General features: G+C 39.7%; 1 protein-coding gene across 10 annotated transcripts in view; it reads left to right on the top strand.

The window, feature by feature from the left end:
- IKZF1 (IKAROS family zinc finger 1) overlaps positions 1-6,389 on the top strand; it is a 203,279-nt gene extending 196,890 nt beyond the window's left edge. For all 10 annotated transcript variants that reach the window (XM_077269374.1, XM_077269372.1, XM_077269375.1 and 7 more), the window contains one exon: positions 801-6,389. In XM_077269374.1, coding sequence (XP_077125489.1) covers positions 801-1,501 — 701 coding nt within the window. In that variant the 3' untranslated portion in view covers positions 1,502-6,389. The remainder of the gene's footprint in view (positions 1-800) is intronic.
- The last annotated feature ends 12,434 nt before the right edge of the window (positions 6,390-18,823 follow it).

The raw sequence follows: 18,823 nt of genomic DNA, 5'->3' as shown, positions 1-18,823 counted from the left end.
CTCCATATCCATGGGCTCTGTATAACCCCATCCTCACCACTGATTGGTAGCGTTCTGCCTATGTAAAGTATACTTAGAAAGCTGCCAATCAGTGGTGGGGGTGAGGATGTAGTAAGCAATATAGTAAGTGATATATGTGCTATATTAATGATGTAACTTATATATTACAGCGAGCAATACATTGCTAGAATCAGGGTATTTGCCCCTACATCATGCTGGTTTTTTTCATTTATTTAAGAAAGATATATGATAGGTTTTATGTATGAAGAACTTGTTTTTTGTGTATATATATTTATACAGGGTGGTCCAAAAGTGGGTGGACAGTATGTGTAATAGGGTTATGAAGGGGAGATTTATCAAACATGGTGTAAAGTGAAATTGACTCAGTTGCCCTTAGCAACCAGATTCCACTTTCATTCTTCACAGACTCTTTGGAAAATGAAAGATGGAATCTGATTGGTTGCAAAGGGCAACTGAGTCAATTTCACTTTACACCATGTTTGATAAATCTCCCACTTCATAACCCTATTACACATACTGTCCACCTACTTTTGGACCACCCCACCCTGTGTGTGTATATATATATATATATATATATATATATATATATATATATATATATATATATATAACATTTTCATATTAAACCACATGACACAAGTACAGTTGCTCTTCAATTATGTATTAGAAATTTTGTGAGCATTATGAAAAAAAACTTGAAGGTGCTGTACTCCTAAGTTTTGAAAAATCACATTAAATATAATATATATACATAACTAGTTCTGTGCTCTTTTCTTTAGGTGAGAAACACCTGTCAGACCTACCATATGATCCCAACAGCAATTTTGAGAAGGAGCATGAAATTATGCAGACACACGTTATGGATCAGGCCATCAATAATGCAATTACATATTTAGGTGCTGAATCCTTGCGCCCACTGGTTCAGACACCACCAGGTGGCCCTGACGTGGTGCCAGTTATTAACCCAATGTATGCCCTACATAAACCTCACGCAGATGTTGCGGTTCACACCAACCAGGCAGCACATGAAAGTGCAGTGGAGAACCTGCTGTTACTCTCCCAAGTTAAATCCATTGCTTCAGAGAAAGTTTCTCCAAGTAACAGCTGTCAAGATTCCACAGATACCGAGAGCAACAATGAGGAAAGGGGAGGACTTATATATCTGACCAGTCACATACCGCCCCATACTAGAAATGGAATGTCTATAAAAGAAAACAAGCAATTTGATGTGTATAGAGCTGCCAATGACAATTCTCAAGATGCTTTCAAAGTCCTCAGTGGTAACGGAGAGGCAATAAAAGTCCACAAGTGCGAGCACTGTCGAGTTCTCTTCTTGGATCACGTGATGTACACAATCCACATGGGCTGTCATGGTTTTCGTGATCCATTTGAATGCAACATGTGTGGATACCAGAGCCAAGATAGATATGAGTTTTCATCACATATTACCCGAGGTGAACACCGTTTCAATATGGGTTGATCTAACCTCCTCTCTGCCGTATATTTAATGTTCCTCAGAAAAAAAGCACAAACATTTTTCAAGGTGAAAATTTTGAAGACGCATCTATGAACCCAACGATGCATACCAAGAGCTCCCATTTACTACAGTTATCAATATGACTACTTTTCATTAGGACAGCATGCTTTTTATAAGATTTTTATTGTTACAGTGACATGATGCCTCATTTTTAAGCATCATACTTTTGGAAATCTTTTGAAAAGTGTTTGTATTAAGAAGCCTAGAACCTGCATACATGTGTATTGCTACCATCTGTCCGTTGTACGCTTCTATAGTAATATATATGGAACTTCAGAGTTACTGGGCATTTCTAAGCAGCATAAAGAGTCCTTCTTGATATTTTTGCAAATGTTGGTCTTCAAACAAATTCTGGAAGTATATGATTAATGCTAAGTTTTATGCTATAGCATAGCGGCATGGATACTGTTCATGACAATAGTTCCCATGTTAATTTTAGGTTAATTGTTATGGAGCATAATATACATTTAAAGTGAAATACAATATATTACAGTATCTATAGGGTTATTGATGAATGCATTTCTTTATAAAACTGACAGTATCATACTACATAATTGTATAATATTGGCTTATTTATAGCTTCTGGTGTCAACATTATTTTTGAGGGGTTTTATTGCCATTTCTTTTGCTTCTAAAATTATACTGATCAGCAGTGGAGTTTTATAACTACAGTCTTGTACATATTCACAAAAAATCCTTACATTGTTTTTGAACATGAGGAGTTTGGACATCCATTAGGGTATGTTTTGGATATATTTCAACACTTAACCAACTTAAACAAATAATTATTTTACCAAGATTAATAAAACAACATATGGGATATGAAAATTACACTTCCATCTAAATAATAAACGTTACAATTACATGTTATTCAGAGGCTCTGTTCACATTTGCATGTGAAACCATGACACATTGCTGAATTTGTAAAAAAAAATTTGTAGTCATGAAAATTATGAACTTATCCTAAACTCTGTGAAGAAGTTTAGCTAATATTGATGCAAGGAAAAGTGAAAATGTTATATCACAACCAAACATTGTATTTTGACTTTTAAAAACAAAAACTGTAGCATGATTGTTTGCTATGTACAGCTGTTCCACTTTACGTCACCGCTGTGCTCTGCTTTCACTTTACGGCCGGCACTCAGTCAGTGCGGGAAGCAGACGGCTAGTGACCTGACGGACACCGGAATGTGAGTATGTACGTTTTTTTTTTTTTTACATTTACGATGGTAACCAGGGTAAACATCGGGTTACTAAGCGCGGCCCTGCGCTTAGTAACCCGATGGTTACCCGGGGACTTTGGCATCGTTGGTCGCTGGAGAGCTGTCTGTGTGACAGCTCCCCAGCGACCGCACAACGACTTACCAACGATCACGGCCAGGTCGTATCGCTGGTCGTGATCGTTGGTAAATCGTTTTGTGTAATGGTACCCTTAGACAAATATATCTAGAATTGTCAATCATTGCCCACTCTTCCTTGCAGTAGCCATCCAAATCTGTTATACTGAGAGGACATGTCTTGTTTACAGCTTCATTCAGGTCACCCACAGATTTTCAATTGATATTCAGGACTGGGATCTGGCTGTGCCATTCCAAAATTTTGCTCTTTTTTGCCATTATTTTGTTGATTTGGAGGTATTCTTTGTCTCTCTGTTTTGCTGGAAGGTGAAATTCCTCTTCATCTTCAGAGTTTTAGCAGAGGTCTGAAGGTTTTGTTGCAGAATTGATTGATATTCCCAACTGTTCATAATTTCCTCCACCTTGAATTATGATTGAGGGAATTCTAGAAGTTCTAGCTGCTGAGAAACAGCCCCAAAGCATAATGCTGCCTCCACCATGCTTCACTATAGGTATGGTGTTCTTTTGGCGATGCACTGTGTTGGCTTTGCACATAACATAATTTTTGGAACTATGGAATTTTAGAATTATAGATTCATAGTTTTTAGGGTTGAAGGTAAACTTAAATCCATTCCATCAATTTCAACCTATAGCCTAACATGTTGATCCAGCGGAAGGCAAAAACCTCATGAGGCAGATGCTAATATCCTCCATATTAGAGGAAAAATTCCCTTCTGACTCCACATGCAGCAATCAGAATAGTTCCTTAGATCAACAACCCATCACAAAATCTAGTACTTATTAACCTGTAATACTATATTTATAAAGGCAGGCATCCAGGTCCTCCTTTAACTTTTGTAGTACTTCAACCATTACAACATTATGTGGCAGAGTTCCATAATCTCACTGCTCTTACAGTAAAGAATCATCACCTGTGTTTATGAATAAACCTTCTAGCTTCTAGATGTAGAGGATGCTCCCTTGTCACCATCACAGGCCTAGGTGTAAAAAGATAATTAGAAAGATCTCTGAACTGTCCTCTCAAACATTTGTACATTGTAATAAGATTTCTCATAAGCCGTTGTTTTTGCAAACTGAATAACCCCTGGTTCAGTAGCCTGTATTAGTATTGCAGTTACCCATTCCCTTAATAACCTTGGTCACTGTACTCTGCACCCACTGAAGTTCAGCTATATCTTACTTAAACACTGAAGCCCAAAATTGTACACAGTATTCTAAATGTAGTCGCACTATTGATTGAATAGAGGCAAAACTATGTTCTTGCCATGAGCATCTGTGTGCTTTTTCATAAATACAATTATTTTGTTTGCCTTGGCAGCAGTTGCCTGACAAAGAGTTTTTAGGACCAAAAATTTCAACCTTTGCCTCATCTGGCACGTTTTTCAACATGCTTTTAGGAAGCCTTGATGTAGGTTTTGGCAAAACATAGTTGGTCTTGGATGTTTTTCTTTGTAAAAAAAAAAAAAAGACTCCTGTCTTGCCAGGCTACCCTACATGCCAGACATATGAAGAACATGTCTGCCAATATGAAGACTATGGGATATTGTTGTCACATGTGGTACCCAACCAGTACTTGCTATATATTCACTTAACTCCTTTAATATTGCTGTAGGCCTCTTGGTGTGTGTATTGACTACTACTATTTAACAGGAGTTTAAGTGTGAATAGCTAATTCTGAACACAACCATATTGTATACTCAAAAACGTGAAAAAAAATTCAAAGTGCAGTAAAATTGCAAAAAAAAGTGCAATTCCACAATTATTTTTTTTACCATGTTCGCTAAATGCTAAAACTGACATGCCGTTATAATTCCCCAGGTCATTCTGAGTTTGCAGATAACAACATGTATAGGTTTTTTTTATTTAAGTGGTGAAAAAAAATCCAAAGTTTGCAAAAAAAAGTGTTGCCTTTCTCAGAGACCCGTAGCGTCTCTGTTTTTTGGGATCTGGGCTGGATGAGGGCTTATTTCTTGCGTGACAAGCTGATGTTTTTATCTATACTAATTTGGGATAGATACAATGTTTTGATCGCTTTTTTATTGCACTTTATTGCAATGTTCTGGCGACCAAAAAACGTAATTCTGGAGTTTTGATTTTTTTTTCGTTACACTGTTTACCGATCGGATTAACTCTTTTTATATATTGATAGATGGGATATTTCTGAACGTGGCGATACCAAATATGTGTATTAGATTGTGATTTAAACTTTTATATTTTTTACTTTTTTTTTACTTTTTTTTACTTTTCACATGCTTCAATAGTCTTCATGGCAGACTAGAAGCTGCGATCATCCGATCACCTGTGCTACACAGAGCAGGGCTGAAGCCCTGCTGGGTGTAGCTAAAATGATCACCTGCTATGAGCGTTGGCGACCCGGCAGCGCTCATAGCATTCCAGAAATGACAACCACAGGAGTCTCCTGCAGACTCCGAGTTGTCATTCCAACCCATGGGCGGGGTTAGTAACGTGCTTTCAATGCAGCCATGTTTAATGCCGCTGTTGAAGATTGACAGCGGCATTAAACATGTTAATAGTCACAGGTGGTCGCAATTTTACCCACGGCTGTTAGAGACACGTGACAGCTGATCAGACAATCTGCTATGTGCAGGAAAACATGCTGGCTCAGTGCCGCAGCCTGCATGGAATGCAGGAACATGATCTATGACATACCTATACGTCATAGGTCGTGAAGGGGATTAATAAAGCACTTTTTTTTAAGATGTGAGTGCCAGCTGTTTGGACTGTTATTAGATTATTTTGTGGTGCACAAGGACAGCAAATGATTTTCAGGATTTTATTTGCCTTGGCAACAGTTACCTCGCGCTGGTCCACTCTTTACTGTCCACCCTATACCTAAGTCTTCAAGTCTTCTTCAGAGAACATTTTACCCAGTGTTTTTGCATTTAGTGCATAATTGTTCATTTTATTTTCTCTGCCCAAGTGCATGACTTTACAGTTATCTAAATTAAAATTAAATTGCTATTTCTCATCACAAACCTCCAGCCTACATAAATCCCTCTGTAATATTAAAGTATCCCCCATGTTAATTACCTTGCAGAGTTTAGTAAAATTAGCAAATATTGATATTTTTACTTTGTATGCCCACTACAAGGTCATTAATAAATAGGTTAAAAAGAAAAAGGGTCTAATAATGACTGCTGTGGGACTCCACTTTTAACTGTGACCCAATAAGAGCATGTTCCATTAATTAATACACTGTTTCCTATCATGCAGCCAGTTGTTAACCCAATGACACATATTTTCCCAATATCTCATCTTTCTCATTTAATATACCAACCGTTCCAGATATACAACCTACCCGCTCCATTCTGGAACTTATCTCCGCATACAAGCTTATTTGATTAGTTTGCCAGGACTCGCGATGAGCGAATATACTCGTTGCTCAGGTGGTCTCTGAGTATTTGTGACTGCTCGGAGATTTAGTTTTTGTTGACTCAGCTGCATGATTAACGGCTGCTAGCCAGCCTGAGTACATGTGGGGATTGCCTGGTTGTTAGGGAATCCCCACATGTAATCAAGTTATCTAACAGCGGTAAATCATGCAGCTGCAGCGAAGAAAACTAAATCTCCAAGCAGTCACAAATACTTGGAGAACTAAGTGTGCTCGGGAAAACCCGAGCAACGAGTATACACGCTCATCACTAGCCAGGACCAATCCCTCATAAACCCATTCTGAGTCATCTATGAAAGCAAGTGCAAAATGAAGTGTTTTCATTGTCATTGCAGCAATTGTGCTATCTTATTCTAATTTGCACTATAAAGGTATCACTCCGAGAATACTTTTGTCGTCATTGGGCATAAGAGTATTCACATTAATTTGCACTAGAAAATAACAGAAGCATATATCACATAACATTGCAATCTGAAGAAAACTGGATCTATAATTTGTGGGGGAAAAAAGAGGGGAGAAGAGCGCTATATAAAATGCAGTTTGTTTAGATTGAGTATGTGAGGGCAGGACCATACCAGTAGTAATGGGCGGTGTTCTCACCTGAGGCTTGGTGCAATACTAGGCATAACTAGAATGCACTTCATGGATGATCTGTTCAGTGAGGGTGTATCAAGCTTCAAACAAAGTCGCCAGCAGCCATAGCCAGTCCAGGCAGTTCCAAATTTGCCTCTTATAATAATGTTCAAAACAATGGGAAAAATGGTAACCCAAAATAGCTGAGGAAATCTAGAGCAGATGAATGGTGTTGGAGCATTTGTTTGATCAAAAATATGGGTTTCAACACTCTAGCAGTGTTGTCGTTGCAGTCATTATGCTTTCCTTTTTCTAAATGCCGAATTAAGACCTTTTGCAGTCTTGAAATAAATGTTATTTTTAATCAGATAAAGCATCCTGCATCACCACAGTCAGCTGATGACTTTTATACATTAATTCATTTCAACATTTTTTCCATCCGAATTTGTGCAAGAATTAGATTTGCATATACAATAAAGCAGGTATATACATACATTTCCAAGTGTTAAAATATTTTCTGCATATCATACTTAAATAATGGAGCAAGTCAAGTTCCTTGCCTGACACTGTGTTTTGATGTATTGTCTTCTTCAACATGCTTTGGAAGAACCTAAGATGGAGGAACCCTGCATCAGGCAAGGAATTAGGAGACTAGTTAAAAATAAAAAACACAAACATTCCTTACAGACCAGACACATCTTTGCTGTACTAAAGGATTATTCCCATTATATTAAATTGATATAGATAGCAAGCATGAAAATAAGTAAGTTTGCCCTTGAAATGCTTTGTCTATGTGCTTTCATTCTCCTGCTATAACAGGTTTTGTCTTACATTGTCTAGAGCTCATTATTAAGCAGACCAAACATCAGGGGATAGCCAACATGTCCAGTAGCTACATTTAAGGCTGGGATCTGACAGTTAACTCCTGAGTTCCCAGTCACCTCTCTCCAGCCTGTTAATTTTTGCAGGGCAATTTGACAGTGCTGCTCACCTCCCCCTCCTAGTCAGATCCTGATCTAGAGCTGTTGTTATCAGTCCTTCAAAATCACAAGCCAGTGGCCCCCAAACCATGGGTTGCTTCATTGCTCACTTTCTCTATGAGCAGGTGAGCCCTGTGCCTGCTTACAGACACTGTTATTTCTACATGTAAATGTACACATAACAGTGCAGACTTTAGAACAAGCACTGCCAGTCACATTAGCACATTCAGTTCAGAAAGACCATACTGTTCAATCAGAACTGTCACTTGAGGTGTGCCTGCTCCCCAGAAAAAAGAAAATCAAGAGGCTAGGGAGTCTTGCACTCATGAAGAGAAGCCTTTAAGTACAAATGTATTAAAAAAGGATGACATTTTGACATACAGTATGTTTGGTATATGTCAGTATTCACATGCCCCAACTTGTTGAAGAGTCCAGCTAAGCTTTTTAATGTAACTAAAGTTGTCTGGTTGTTATATACAGTGCCTACAAGTAGTATTCAACCCCCTGCAGATTTAGCAGGTTTAATAAGATGCAAATAAGTTAGAGCCTTCAAACTTCAAACAAGAGCAGGATTTATTAACAGATGCATAAATCTTACAAACCAAAAAGTTTTGTTGCTCAGTTAAATTTTTATAAATTTTAAACATAAAAGTGTGGGTCAATTATTATTCAACCCCTAGGTTTAATATTTTGTGGAATAACCTTTGTTTGCAATTACAGCTAATAATCGTCTTTTCTAAGACCTGATCAGGCTGGCACAGGTCTCTGGAGTTATCTTGGCCCACTCCTCCATGCAGATCTTCTCCAAGTTATCTAGGTTCTTTGGGTGTCTCATGTGGACTTTAATCTTGAGCTCCTTCCACAAGTTTTCAATTGGGTTAAGGTCAGGAGACTGACTAGGCCACTGCAACACCTTGATTTTTTGCCTCTTGAACCAGGCCTTGGTTTTCTTGGCTGTGTGCTTTGGGTCGTTGTCTTGTTGGAAGATGAAATGACGACCCATCTTAAGATCCTTGATGGAGGAGCGGAGGTTCTTGGCCAAAATCTCCAGGTAGGCCGTGCTATCCATCTTCCCATGGATGCGGACCAGATGGCCAGGCCCCTTGGCTGAGAAACAGCCCCACAGCATGATGCTGCCAACACCATGCTTGACTGTAGGGATGGTATTCTTGGGGTCGTATGCAGTGCCATCCAGTCTCCAAACGTCACGTGTGTGGTTAGCACCAAAGATCTCGATCTTGGTCTCATCAGACCAGAGAACCTTGAACCAGTCAGTCTCAGAGTCCTCCAAGTGATCATGAGCAAACTGTAGACGAGCCTTGACATGACGCTTTGAAAGTAAAGGTACCTTACGGGCTCGTCTGGAACGGAGGCCATTGCGGTGGAGTACGTTACTTATGGTATTGACTGAAACCAATGTCCCCACTGCCATGAGATCTTCCCGGAGCTCCTTCCTTGTTGTCCTTGGGTTAGCCTTGACTCTTCGGACAAGCCTGGCCTCGGCACGGGAGGAAACTTTCAAAGGCTGTCCAGGCTGTGGAAGGCTAACAGTAGTTCCATAAGCCTTCCACTTCCGGATGATGCTTCCAACAGTGGAGACAGGTAGGCCCAACTCCTTGGAAAGGGTTTTGTACCCCTTGCTAACCTTGTGACCCTCCACGATCTTGTCTCTGATGGCCTTGGAATGCTCCTTTGTCTTTCCCATGTTGAGCATGTATGAGTGCTGTTCACAAGTTTGGGGAGGGTCTTGAATTGTCAGAAAAGGCTGGAAAAAGAGATAATTAAGCTAAACATGTGAAGCTCATTGTTCTTTGTGCCTGAACTACTTCTTAATACTTTAGGGGAACCAAACAGAATTCTGGGGGGTTAAGGGGTTGAATAATAAATGACCCTCTGAAAAAACTTTTCACAATTTAAAAAAAAATAAACAAAGAAATAACATTCTTTTTTGCTGCAGTGCATTTCACACTTCCAGGCTGATCTACAGTCCAAATGTCACAATGCCAAGTTAATTCCAAATGTGTAAACCTGCTAAATCTGCAGGGAGTTGAATACTACTTGTAGGCACTGTATATGTATATATATATATATATATATATATATATATATATATATATATGTTTTAAACCGTGCATCACTGAAGTATGCAAATGTATAGGCGCTAGTGTTTTACTTTATTTAAAAGCCAAAGTGTTTGTCATTATTTCAAAATTGGTTTTCCGTGTGCCAGAGCTATTTATTATAGATTTGTGTTAAGCACTATGTCGCAGAAGATAAGAGTAATTTACATTTTACTAGATTGTAAGTTAAAATGTGGACTATGATTTAATACTACATTATTAAAGAGAAACTGTCACCATGAAATTAGAGCATGGAGACATGAGTAGATTGTTATCGAGCAGGAGGAGCTGAGTAGATTAATATGTGCATTTGTAAGAAAAGATTCAGTATAACCTGGGTTTTAATCATTTCAACCTCTGCTGTTTTTGTAATTTTTGGCCCAGTGGGCGGTCCAATCAGTGACTGACAGCTATCTCTGTATGCACACTTATACATGGAAGGCGGTCAGTCACTAATAGGAACGGTCACTAAATGATTAAAACCTAGGTTATGCTGACATTTTTTCTCACAGAATTATATACCATTCTGTTCAGCTCCTCCTGCTCTATAACATGGTGTCTGCAGATGAGATGGCATTTCATGGTGATAAGATCCCTTTAAATTGACCATACAGACTAGACTGTACACTTATGAAAGCCTTTAGGCATAATGCTGGGAGAGCAGGCAGTGACAGTGGAACTATATGCGGTCACTCTCCCCTGTACTCCTGTCTCCCAACAAGATAAGCTGGCTTGCAGTACAGTGTGTGCTACCATTTTTATGAGATCCCGTTGGCACAGCAGGAGAATCATTCATGACTTTTCAAAATGTCAATAACTCAAAGGAAAGAATTGCCCAAATCAACAAAAATTATGAATTCCCAAGTTGTTACTCACATCGAATTCTTTGTTTTTTTCAACAAATATGACTTATGTCCGCTTGTGACACATACTTTGTAAAGCAGAATTTTAGAATTCCCTAAACTGCTCAATTTCAGACATGAAATCTGCATGAACTTAGATCTGCTCCAACTCTCCTACTACACCCATAAGCCGATAATTTGGAGTTGAACCTTTGTATATATGCATCTTTGTGCACTCAGTTGTGACCCATATCACAATATTAGACAAAATGACTCCTGACTGTAAATGCAGGTGTTTCCATGACTCCATGCAGTGTATGGTTGAGGTAGACATTAGCGATGAGCGAGTATACTCGTTGCTCGGGTTTTCCCGAGCATGCTCGGGTGGTCTCCAAATATTTGTTAGTGTTCGGAGATTTAGTTTTCATCGCCTCAGATGATTGATTTACAGCTATTAGCCAGGCTGAGTACATGTGGGGGTTACCTGGTTGCTAGGGAATCCTCACACGTAATCAAACTGTCTGTCAGCTGTAAATCATTCAGCTGTGGCGATGAAAACTAAATCTCCGAGCAGTCACAAATACTCAGAGACCACCTGAGCGTGCTCGGGAAAACCCGAGCAATGAGTACACTCGCTCATCACTAGTACACATGCATCAGCAGCACCTGTAGCTATGTCTATAAAGGGCAACTGTCTGACATTTGTACAGGAGCACATGTGCTCTGCATTTCCTCTGTGACCACGTATCTTACTGGTGTATGTCGCTGTTTTCTTGCTCAAGTAAACGTGAGCATAAAATAAATTGCTTTCAAAGCTGTCCTACATTCAATCCACATTTTTCATGTTATATTTCACCACTTTCTATTTCAACGTGCATGTCTCTTACCATAAATTATCTGACCGAAAAATTCAGAATTATTGAAGCCAAGACTAATATATCAGTGATGTTAGCTGTTTTCATGTATTGTGACCTCCTATAGTCATGCACACATTTCTAAGAATGAAGTCAGACCTATAACATACTGTAGGTTGTAAGATGTTACAATCTTCACTTCTGAAAATGCTGGAAAGGAAGCTGTTTCTAAAAGATTATTTATTTGCTGCATATCAGATATTTGTACAACTTTTATAGACATTATTTATGTATATATACAAAATGAGTCACTATTGTTGACTAAATTGTTTACAGGGGATGTCTGTGATTAGAACAGAGTATATTCTTTTTTTTCTAAAAACAGCAGAACTTTAGTCCAAGGACTGCCACAGCTCCACTGCAGTTCCAGACATACCTCTTGAGCAAGAATGAAGTTGTTTCTAGAAAACAAAATACTCTCCTTTTCTAATCCTCTTAGCCCCTACAAAGGAATCTGTCAACAGGACTACCCCCTCCCCCAAACTACATAAATGAGCATGTAGCGGTTTCAAAGACAAGTCCATCAATACCTTTACATGGCCAGTCCATTCCTCTGTTACTGAGAAATCAGCATTTTAATTGATATGCAAATGAGACTGTATATAAGATGCCTCTGTCACTCCAGCTCTATTCCCCATCCAGTGCCTCCTTGTCATGTCTGACTGATGGCTCCTTTGCATGAAGTTACACAACTCTTAACTGTCAGTCAAGCAGGAGGATTCAGCGCTGGGCAATGAGTAAAGCTGGAGTATTGATGCTTCAGATCTACCATAGCCTTTAGGTTTCATTTGTATATCATTTAAGATGCTGATATCTGAATAACAGAGAATGGACTGGCCATGTAAAGTTATTGCATGGACTTGTCTTTGAAATAGCTGCTTGCACGTAGAAATCGTTTTGGTGGAGAAATTCTGCTGACAGATTCACTTTAACGTGCAGTTTGGAATTAACACTTTCACTGCTGTGATGTATTTAGAACTCGTTGCTACATCAAAGTGTACAAACAGTGTCGACTTTTTTTAATGTATGTGATCACCTTTCTATTTTATACCTTTTAAAATATCTAAATAAATTTATTATTTGTCCCAGAAATTGCGTCCGTTTCATGAGCCACTATTACTTTCGCATACATTGTATTAACATTCTTGATAAATAAGTAGCTATGAACATTAATTAGATGTTTGTACATTACAGCTTTAGTATTTTAAATAAATAAAATCAAGTTTATAAGGGTCAGTGGCTTTAAAAGTTTGTTTCACCATTTTCCAAAGCCTGCTATACATTGCAATGGTAAGATTGACAAATAAACACATACTCAAAATTTTAAATAGCCGACAACAAAGACTGATGCAATTTTTGTGGAATTATGAGTACGACAAGTAACTATTGTGGCCTAGTAAATGATCAATGGCTTGGGATCACAGAAGCTTTAGCCAGGGAATGGATATGAAATATGGGTATGTCCAGTTTTTACTAGTTTTAGCTTAAGCTGTGTTTTTATTTAAATGTTGAAAAACCCTCTTAATTCTAATGCATTATATGGCTCAGTCCAAGTGGAATTTTAAATAGAACCCAAAACTGCCAGTTCCTGTTCACACATATAACAACCAAACCACAGCTATAAAGCTGCTTTGGGCAGTCCAACAGTTTACCACTGATCAATATACAGCAGGAAACTGTGTGATGGGAGCACTTTGATGTCAGGAAGCCTAATAAAGACGGACATTTTCAGTGTTTTTTAACGTAACTAACAATGCAAAGGTACAACAGAAATGGTTATGATTAACGGCATTATTGGAAATCCTAGCAAAAGTTTAAAAAGTCAGATAATAATAATATTGGATAAAAAGGTCATAGAAGCCCAATATCTTGTTTTTGTATCATTCATGATGAAATGTCACCTTAAGTGGAACATATAATGTGTTATATATATATTGAACTGTGACGCTAATCAAGAGAGACACTATTTGAGTCAAAACTGCTATGCGGTGGGTGCACTGTAGCCAACGCCTTTTCTCTTGGGAGTGAAATGAGTATAGGCTTAGCAGTTATGAATGTGTCCCCAATCAGCCGACCAGCAGAGTGGGTGTACATCTTAATGGCTGAGTAAGACAGCTTAATCAGTAAAAAGCAAGCTGCTTTGGATGAGGCCAAACAGATGGCAAAACGGGAAGCAGATGTGACTGCAGCTTCTCCCCAAGCATAACTGGGAACCAGCCACTTGGTTAGGAAATTTGCATAGCAAGGGATAATTTTAAAACCTGTGAGGTCTGAATGGATATGACATTTTCACTTCTTCTTTCCTCTACTTTTAACCTTCAGGCTCAATACAGGCAAGACTTCCATACAGACTAAATAGACTTGTACAGTAATTTAAAGAAATCTTGTGAGTTTTAAGCATTTCCCCATTGTGTCACATGTGACATTTTAAACTTGCCTCCTGATCAGCTGAATGTCTGTTCATGAGTTCAGCTGATGTATTTCCAAGTGTATACTGTATTTACAGTGTATCTGCAGTGTTAGTTTATAGCATATCTTCCCATCCCTGTCTAGTTGTGAGAATCAGTATATGAGATATACCTTTTTAGGGTTCATAACCATCACCATAAAAAAATCTATCCAGTTGTTCCTAAGAAGTCTGATGAGTATCATGCACGTGTCATGCGATTTTCATGTGAGCACAATCTGATTTTTATAATCTAGCATCCAATTGACATCCGAATGACATGCGAATGCAATCCGTGTGCAATGCGATTCTAACATGATGGTAAATCATAAGAAATTGAAAGAATTGGAGCACTCAACCAGATCCTTCTTGATGTGCAATTTTATTCCATGGTAAAACATGATATCAAACCATATTAAAGTGTGAAGTGCAGGTAACAGGGGACCCGTAGAAGTGCTAAGCAAGCGCGAAATGGCCTAAGTCCGTCAGGCTCTCTCATCTGCATAGCTCCCATTTTTTTAACTATGTTGGTAATAAAATAATGTTTTAATATACTTACCTCATTTCCTGCGGATGCTAGATTTTTCCATTTTGCTGCTACCACTATATACAATGGTTACGGAAAGTATTCTGACCCCTTTAATAATAATAATCTTATTTTATATAGCGCTAACATATTCCGCACTGCTTTACAGACATTATCATCGCTGTCCCCGATGGGGCTCACAATCTAAATTCCCTATCTGTATGTTTTTGGAATGTGGGAAGAAACCAGAGTACTCCTTGCAGATGTTGTCCTTGGTGGAATTTGAACCCAGGACTCCAGCGCTGCATGGCTGCAGTGCTAACCACTTTAAATTTTTCACTCTTTGTTTCATTGCAGCCATTTAGTAAATTCAAAAGAGTTCATTTTTTTCTCATTAATGTACATTATGCACCCCATTTTGACTGAAAAAAACGTAGACATTTTTGCAAAATTATTAAAAACGAAAAACTGGACTATCACATGGTGTCATAAGTATTCAGACCCTTTGCTCAGTACTGAGTAGAGGCACCCATTTGAGCTAGTACAGCCATGAGTCTTCTTGGGAATGATGCAACAAGTTTTCCACACCTGGATTTGGGGATGCTCTGCCATTCTTCCTTGCAGAGCCTCTCCAGTTCCGTCAGGTTGGATGGTGGACAGCCATTATCAGGTCTCTCCAGAGATGCTCAATTGGATTTAGGTCCGGGCTCTGGCTGGGCCAGTCAAGAATGGTCACAGAGTTGTTCTATAGCCACTACTTTGTTATTTTAGCTGTGTGCTTAGGGTCATTGTCTTGTTGGAAGGTGAACCTTCGGCCAAGTCTGAGGTTCAGAGCACTCTGGAAGAGGTTTTCATCCAGGATATCTCTGTACTTGGCCGCATTCATGTTTCTTTCAATGACAACCAGTCGTCTTGTCCCTGCAGCTGAAAAACACCCCCATAGCATGATGCTGCCACCACCATGTTTCACTGTTGAGATTGTATTGGGCAGGTATTGAGCAGTGCCTGGTTTTCTCCACACATACCGCTTAGAATTATTTATTATTATTATTATTATACTTTTTTATAGCACAATTTATTCCATGGCACTTTACATGTGAAAAGGGGGCAAATATTGACAAAAACAATAAACATGAGCAAAAAAACAAGGCACTAACAGGTACAGAAGGATGGAGGACCCTGCCCACAGTCTGCAGGGGATGGGTGAAGATACACTAGGAGAGGGTAGAGCTGGTTGTGCGGTGGTTCAGTAGGTTGAGGATCACTGCAGGCTGTAGGCTTGTCGGAAGAGGTGAGTCTTCAGGTTCTTTTTGAAGCTTTCTATGGTAGGCGAGAGTCTGATGTGTTGGGGTAGAGAGTTCCAGGGTATGGGGGAAGCAAAGGTTGCGTGTAGGTAAGTACCGGGAGACACATGTTCAGAGTTAAACAAAAGGGCAGGGAGGGGTTAGATTAACCGCTCCGAGGTATGCATGGTAAACACCAGAGAAGTAAAATACATTATATGTCCAAAGTGAAGGGTGAGCAGTGCACACCAGAGAAAACTAAATGCAGATCACATAGACATTCAGGAGCCGGGGAAAGTAGAAACATTCAGTGCATACCAGAGAAAACTAAATGCAGTTCACATAGACATTCAGGAGCTGGGGAAAGTAGGAACATTTAATGCATACCTGTGGGAAGAGGAAAACAGCTTGTTTAGATGGTACAGATGGTGATGATGATGATGATGACGATAAAACTCTAGGAGTGATGAGTGGCCAAATGCATTCTAGAATTCAGTCTAATTCAAAGTAATTAGAAATATGTAATTTGAAAGATGGAATTTAAAAGATACATGGATCAGACTAGAGTCTGGATCAGACGCCTGGATCCTGAATTATCACCAGAAAGGTCTATCTTCGTCTCATAAGACCAGAGAATCTTATTTCTCATAGTCTGGGAGTCCTTCATGTGGTGTTTAGCAAACTCTATGCGAATGTTCATATGTCTTGTACTGAGGAGAGGCTTCTGTAGGGCCATTCTGCCATAAAGGCCCAATTGGTGGAGGGCTGCAGTGATAGTTGACTTTGTGGAACTTTCTCCCATCTCCCTACTGCATCTCGAGCTCAGCCACGGTGATCTTGGGGTTCTTTACCTCTCTCACCAAGGCTCTTCTCCCACGAGTGATCAGTCTGGATGGACGGCCAGATCTAGGAAGACTTCTGGTGGTCCCAAACTTCTTCCATTTAAGGATTATGGAGGCCTCTGTACTTTTAGGAGCCTTAAGTACTGCAGAAATCATTTTGTAACCTTGGCCAGATTTCTGCCTTGCCACTATTCTGTCTCTGAGCTCCTTGGCCAGTTCCTTTGACCTTATGATTCTCATTTGGTCTGACATGCACTGTGAGCTGTGAGGACTTATATAGACAGGTGTGTGCCTTTCCAAATCAAGTCCTATCAGTTTCATTAAACACAGCTGGACTCCATTGAAGGAGTAGAACTATCTCAAGGAGGATCACAAGGAAATGGACAGCATGTGACTTAAATATGAGTGTCTGAGCAAAGGGTCTGAATACTTATGACCATGTGATATTTTGGTTTTTCTTTTTTAATAAATTTGCAAAAATGTCTACATTAGTTTTTTTTCAGTCAAGATGGGGTGCAGAGTGTACATTAATGAGAAAAAAATTAACACACTGAGTATGGTATCCCACTGTGAATTCCCCCCAGAGTTTCACAACAAACATAGTGTAGTACCTGTCAGTATGATGCCCCCACTCAGTATGAATGACTCCACACCCCCACACAGAATGAGGGCCGCACAGTCCCCCACACAGAATGAGGGCACCCCAACCCACCATGCAGAATGAGGGCCCTCACAGCTACCTACACGTAATGAAAGACCCCAGAGTCCCCCAACAGAATGAAGGACCACACTCAGTATGGGGGCTTCCACTTAGTATGGGAGTTCCTCCTTTTGTATAAAACCCTCCACAACCCTCTACTCAGACTGATGGTAACCACACACCCCCACTCAGTATAATGGCCCCCACAGCCCCTTACACTATATATTTGACCCCACAATTCTCCACTCAGTATTATGGCCCCCACAACACATCACACAGTATTGGGGTCGCCACTGCCCCCACAAAAGATGAGGACACATACACACAATGAGGACCCAAACAACACCCCCCCCCCCACAACACACACAGTATTAGGATCCCAACTAAGTATGGTGGCCCTCACAGTCTCCAACACAATATGTTGGCTCTCACAGTCCACCATAACCCCTCACACAGTATTATGGCCCCATAGCCCCTTCTTCAGTATACCAGCCCCTAACATCCTTACATTCAGCAAAATGATGCGTACCAGCTCCACTTAGTGTTATGGCCTCCACCAGCCCCCTCCTCAGTATTCTGGCCCAGAGCAGCCACCCAGTTAGTACTATGGCCCCTACCAGTCGCCCACTCAGTATTATGGCCCCCACCAACAACTCACTCATTATTACTGCCCCACCAACCACGAAACAATATAATTGACCCCCACCAGCCCCAATCATTATGATTGGCCCCCACCAGCCTCCCACGTACCGATTCTGTCTACAGGTTTCTTACCTCAGTTAGCCTAACTGTTTTACTCTAACGCCCATCATTTGTATTCTGGTTTTACCCAATCTAGACATCCAGGAAAATAAACAAGACTAGATTAAGGGATCAAAATCTTGGGGATAACTGAGTACCTCATCCAAAACTTTAAGCAAACTGTGAAGTATGGCCCTTTGACATTACATGGCTTTCTCTGTTAATATCAATCTTTGGTCTCTGAAAAACAATTATATAGCATGTGGCACTGCAGTCAATCTCTGAACTCAGCGGTATTGTGCCATATAACATTGAGGCCAGTGACTGGCTTCTGTGGTCAAATGGGGCTATGACAACTGAAACCAATGGAAACAGAAGATCAGCGGTGAGAATTACAGTAGGGACTGTAGTGCTGCAACAGCGGAGATGAAATCGGTGAGTATATTTTATTTACTTAATTTAGCAGTATTGCTGCTTGTTGGCAGCTTTTAATTAACCTGGACAATTATTGTAACCAAGTACCAATTT

The sequence above is a fragment of the Ranitomeya variabilis genome, chromosome 6 (genome assembly GCF_051348905.1).
Source record: "Ranitomeya variabilis isolate aRanVar5 chromosome 6, aRanVar5.hap1, whole genome shotgun sequence".
Lineage (NCBI taxonomy): Eukaryota > Metazoa > Chordata > Amphibia > Anura > Dendrobatidae > Ranitomeya > Ranitomeya variabilis.
The sequence above is the reverse complement of the archived record's forward strand: the minus strand, read 5'-3'. Positions and strand labels throughout refer to the sequence as shown.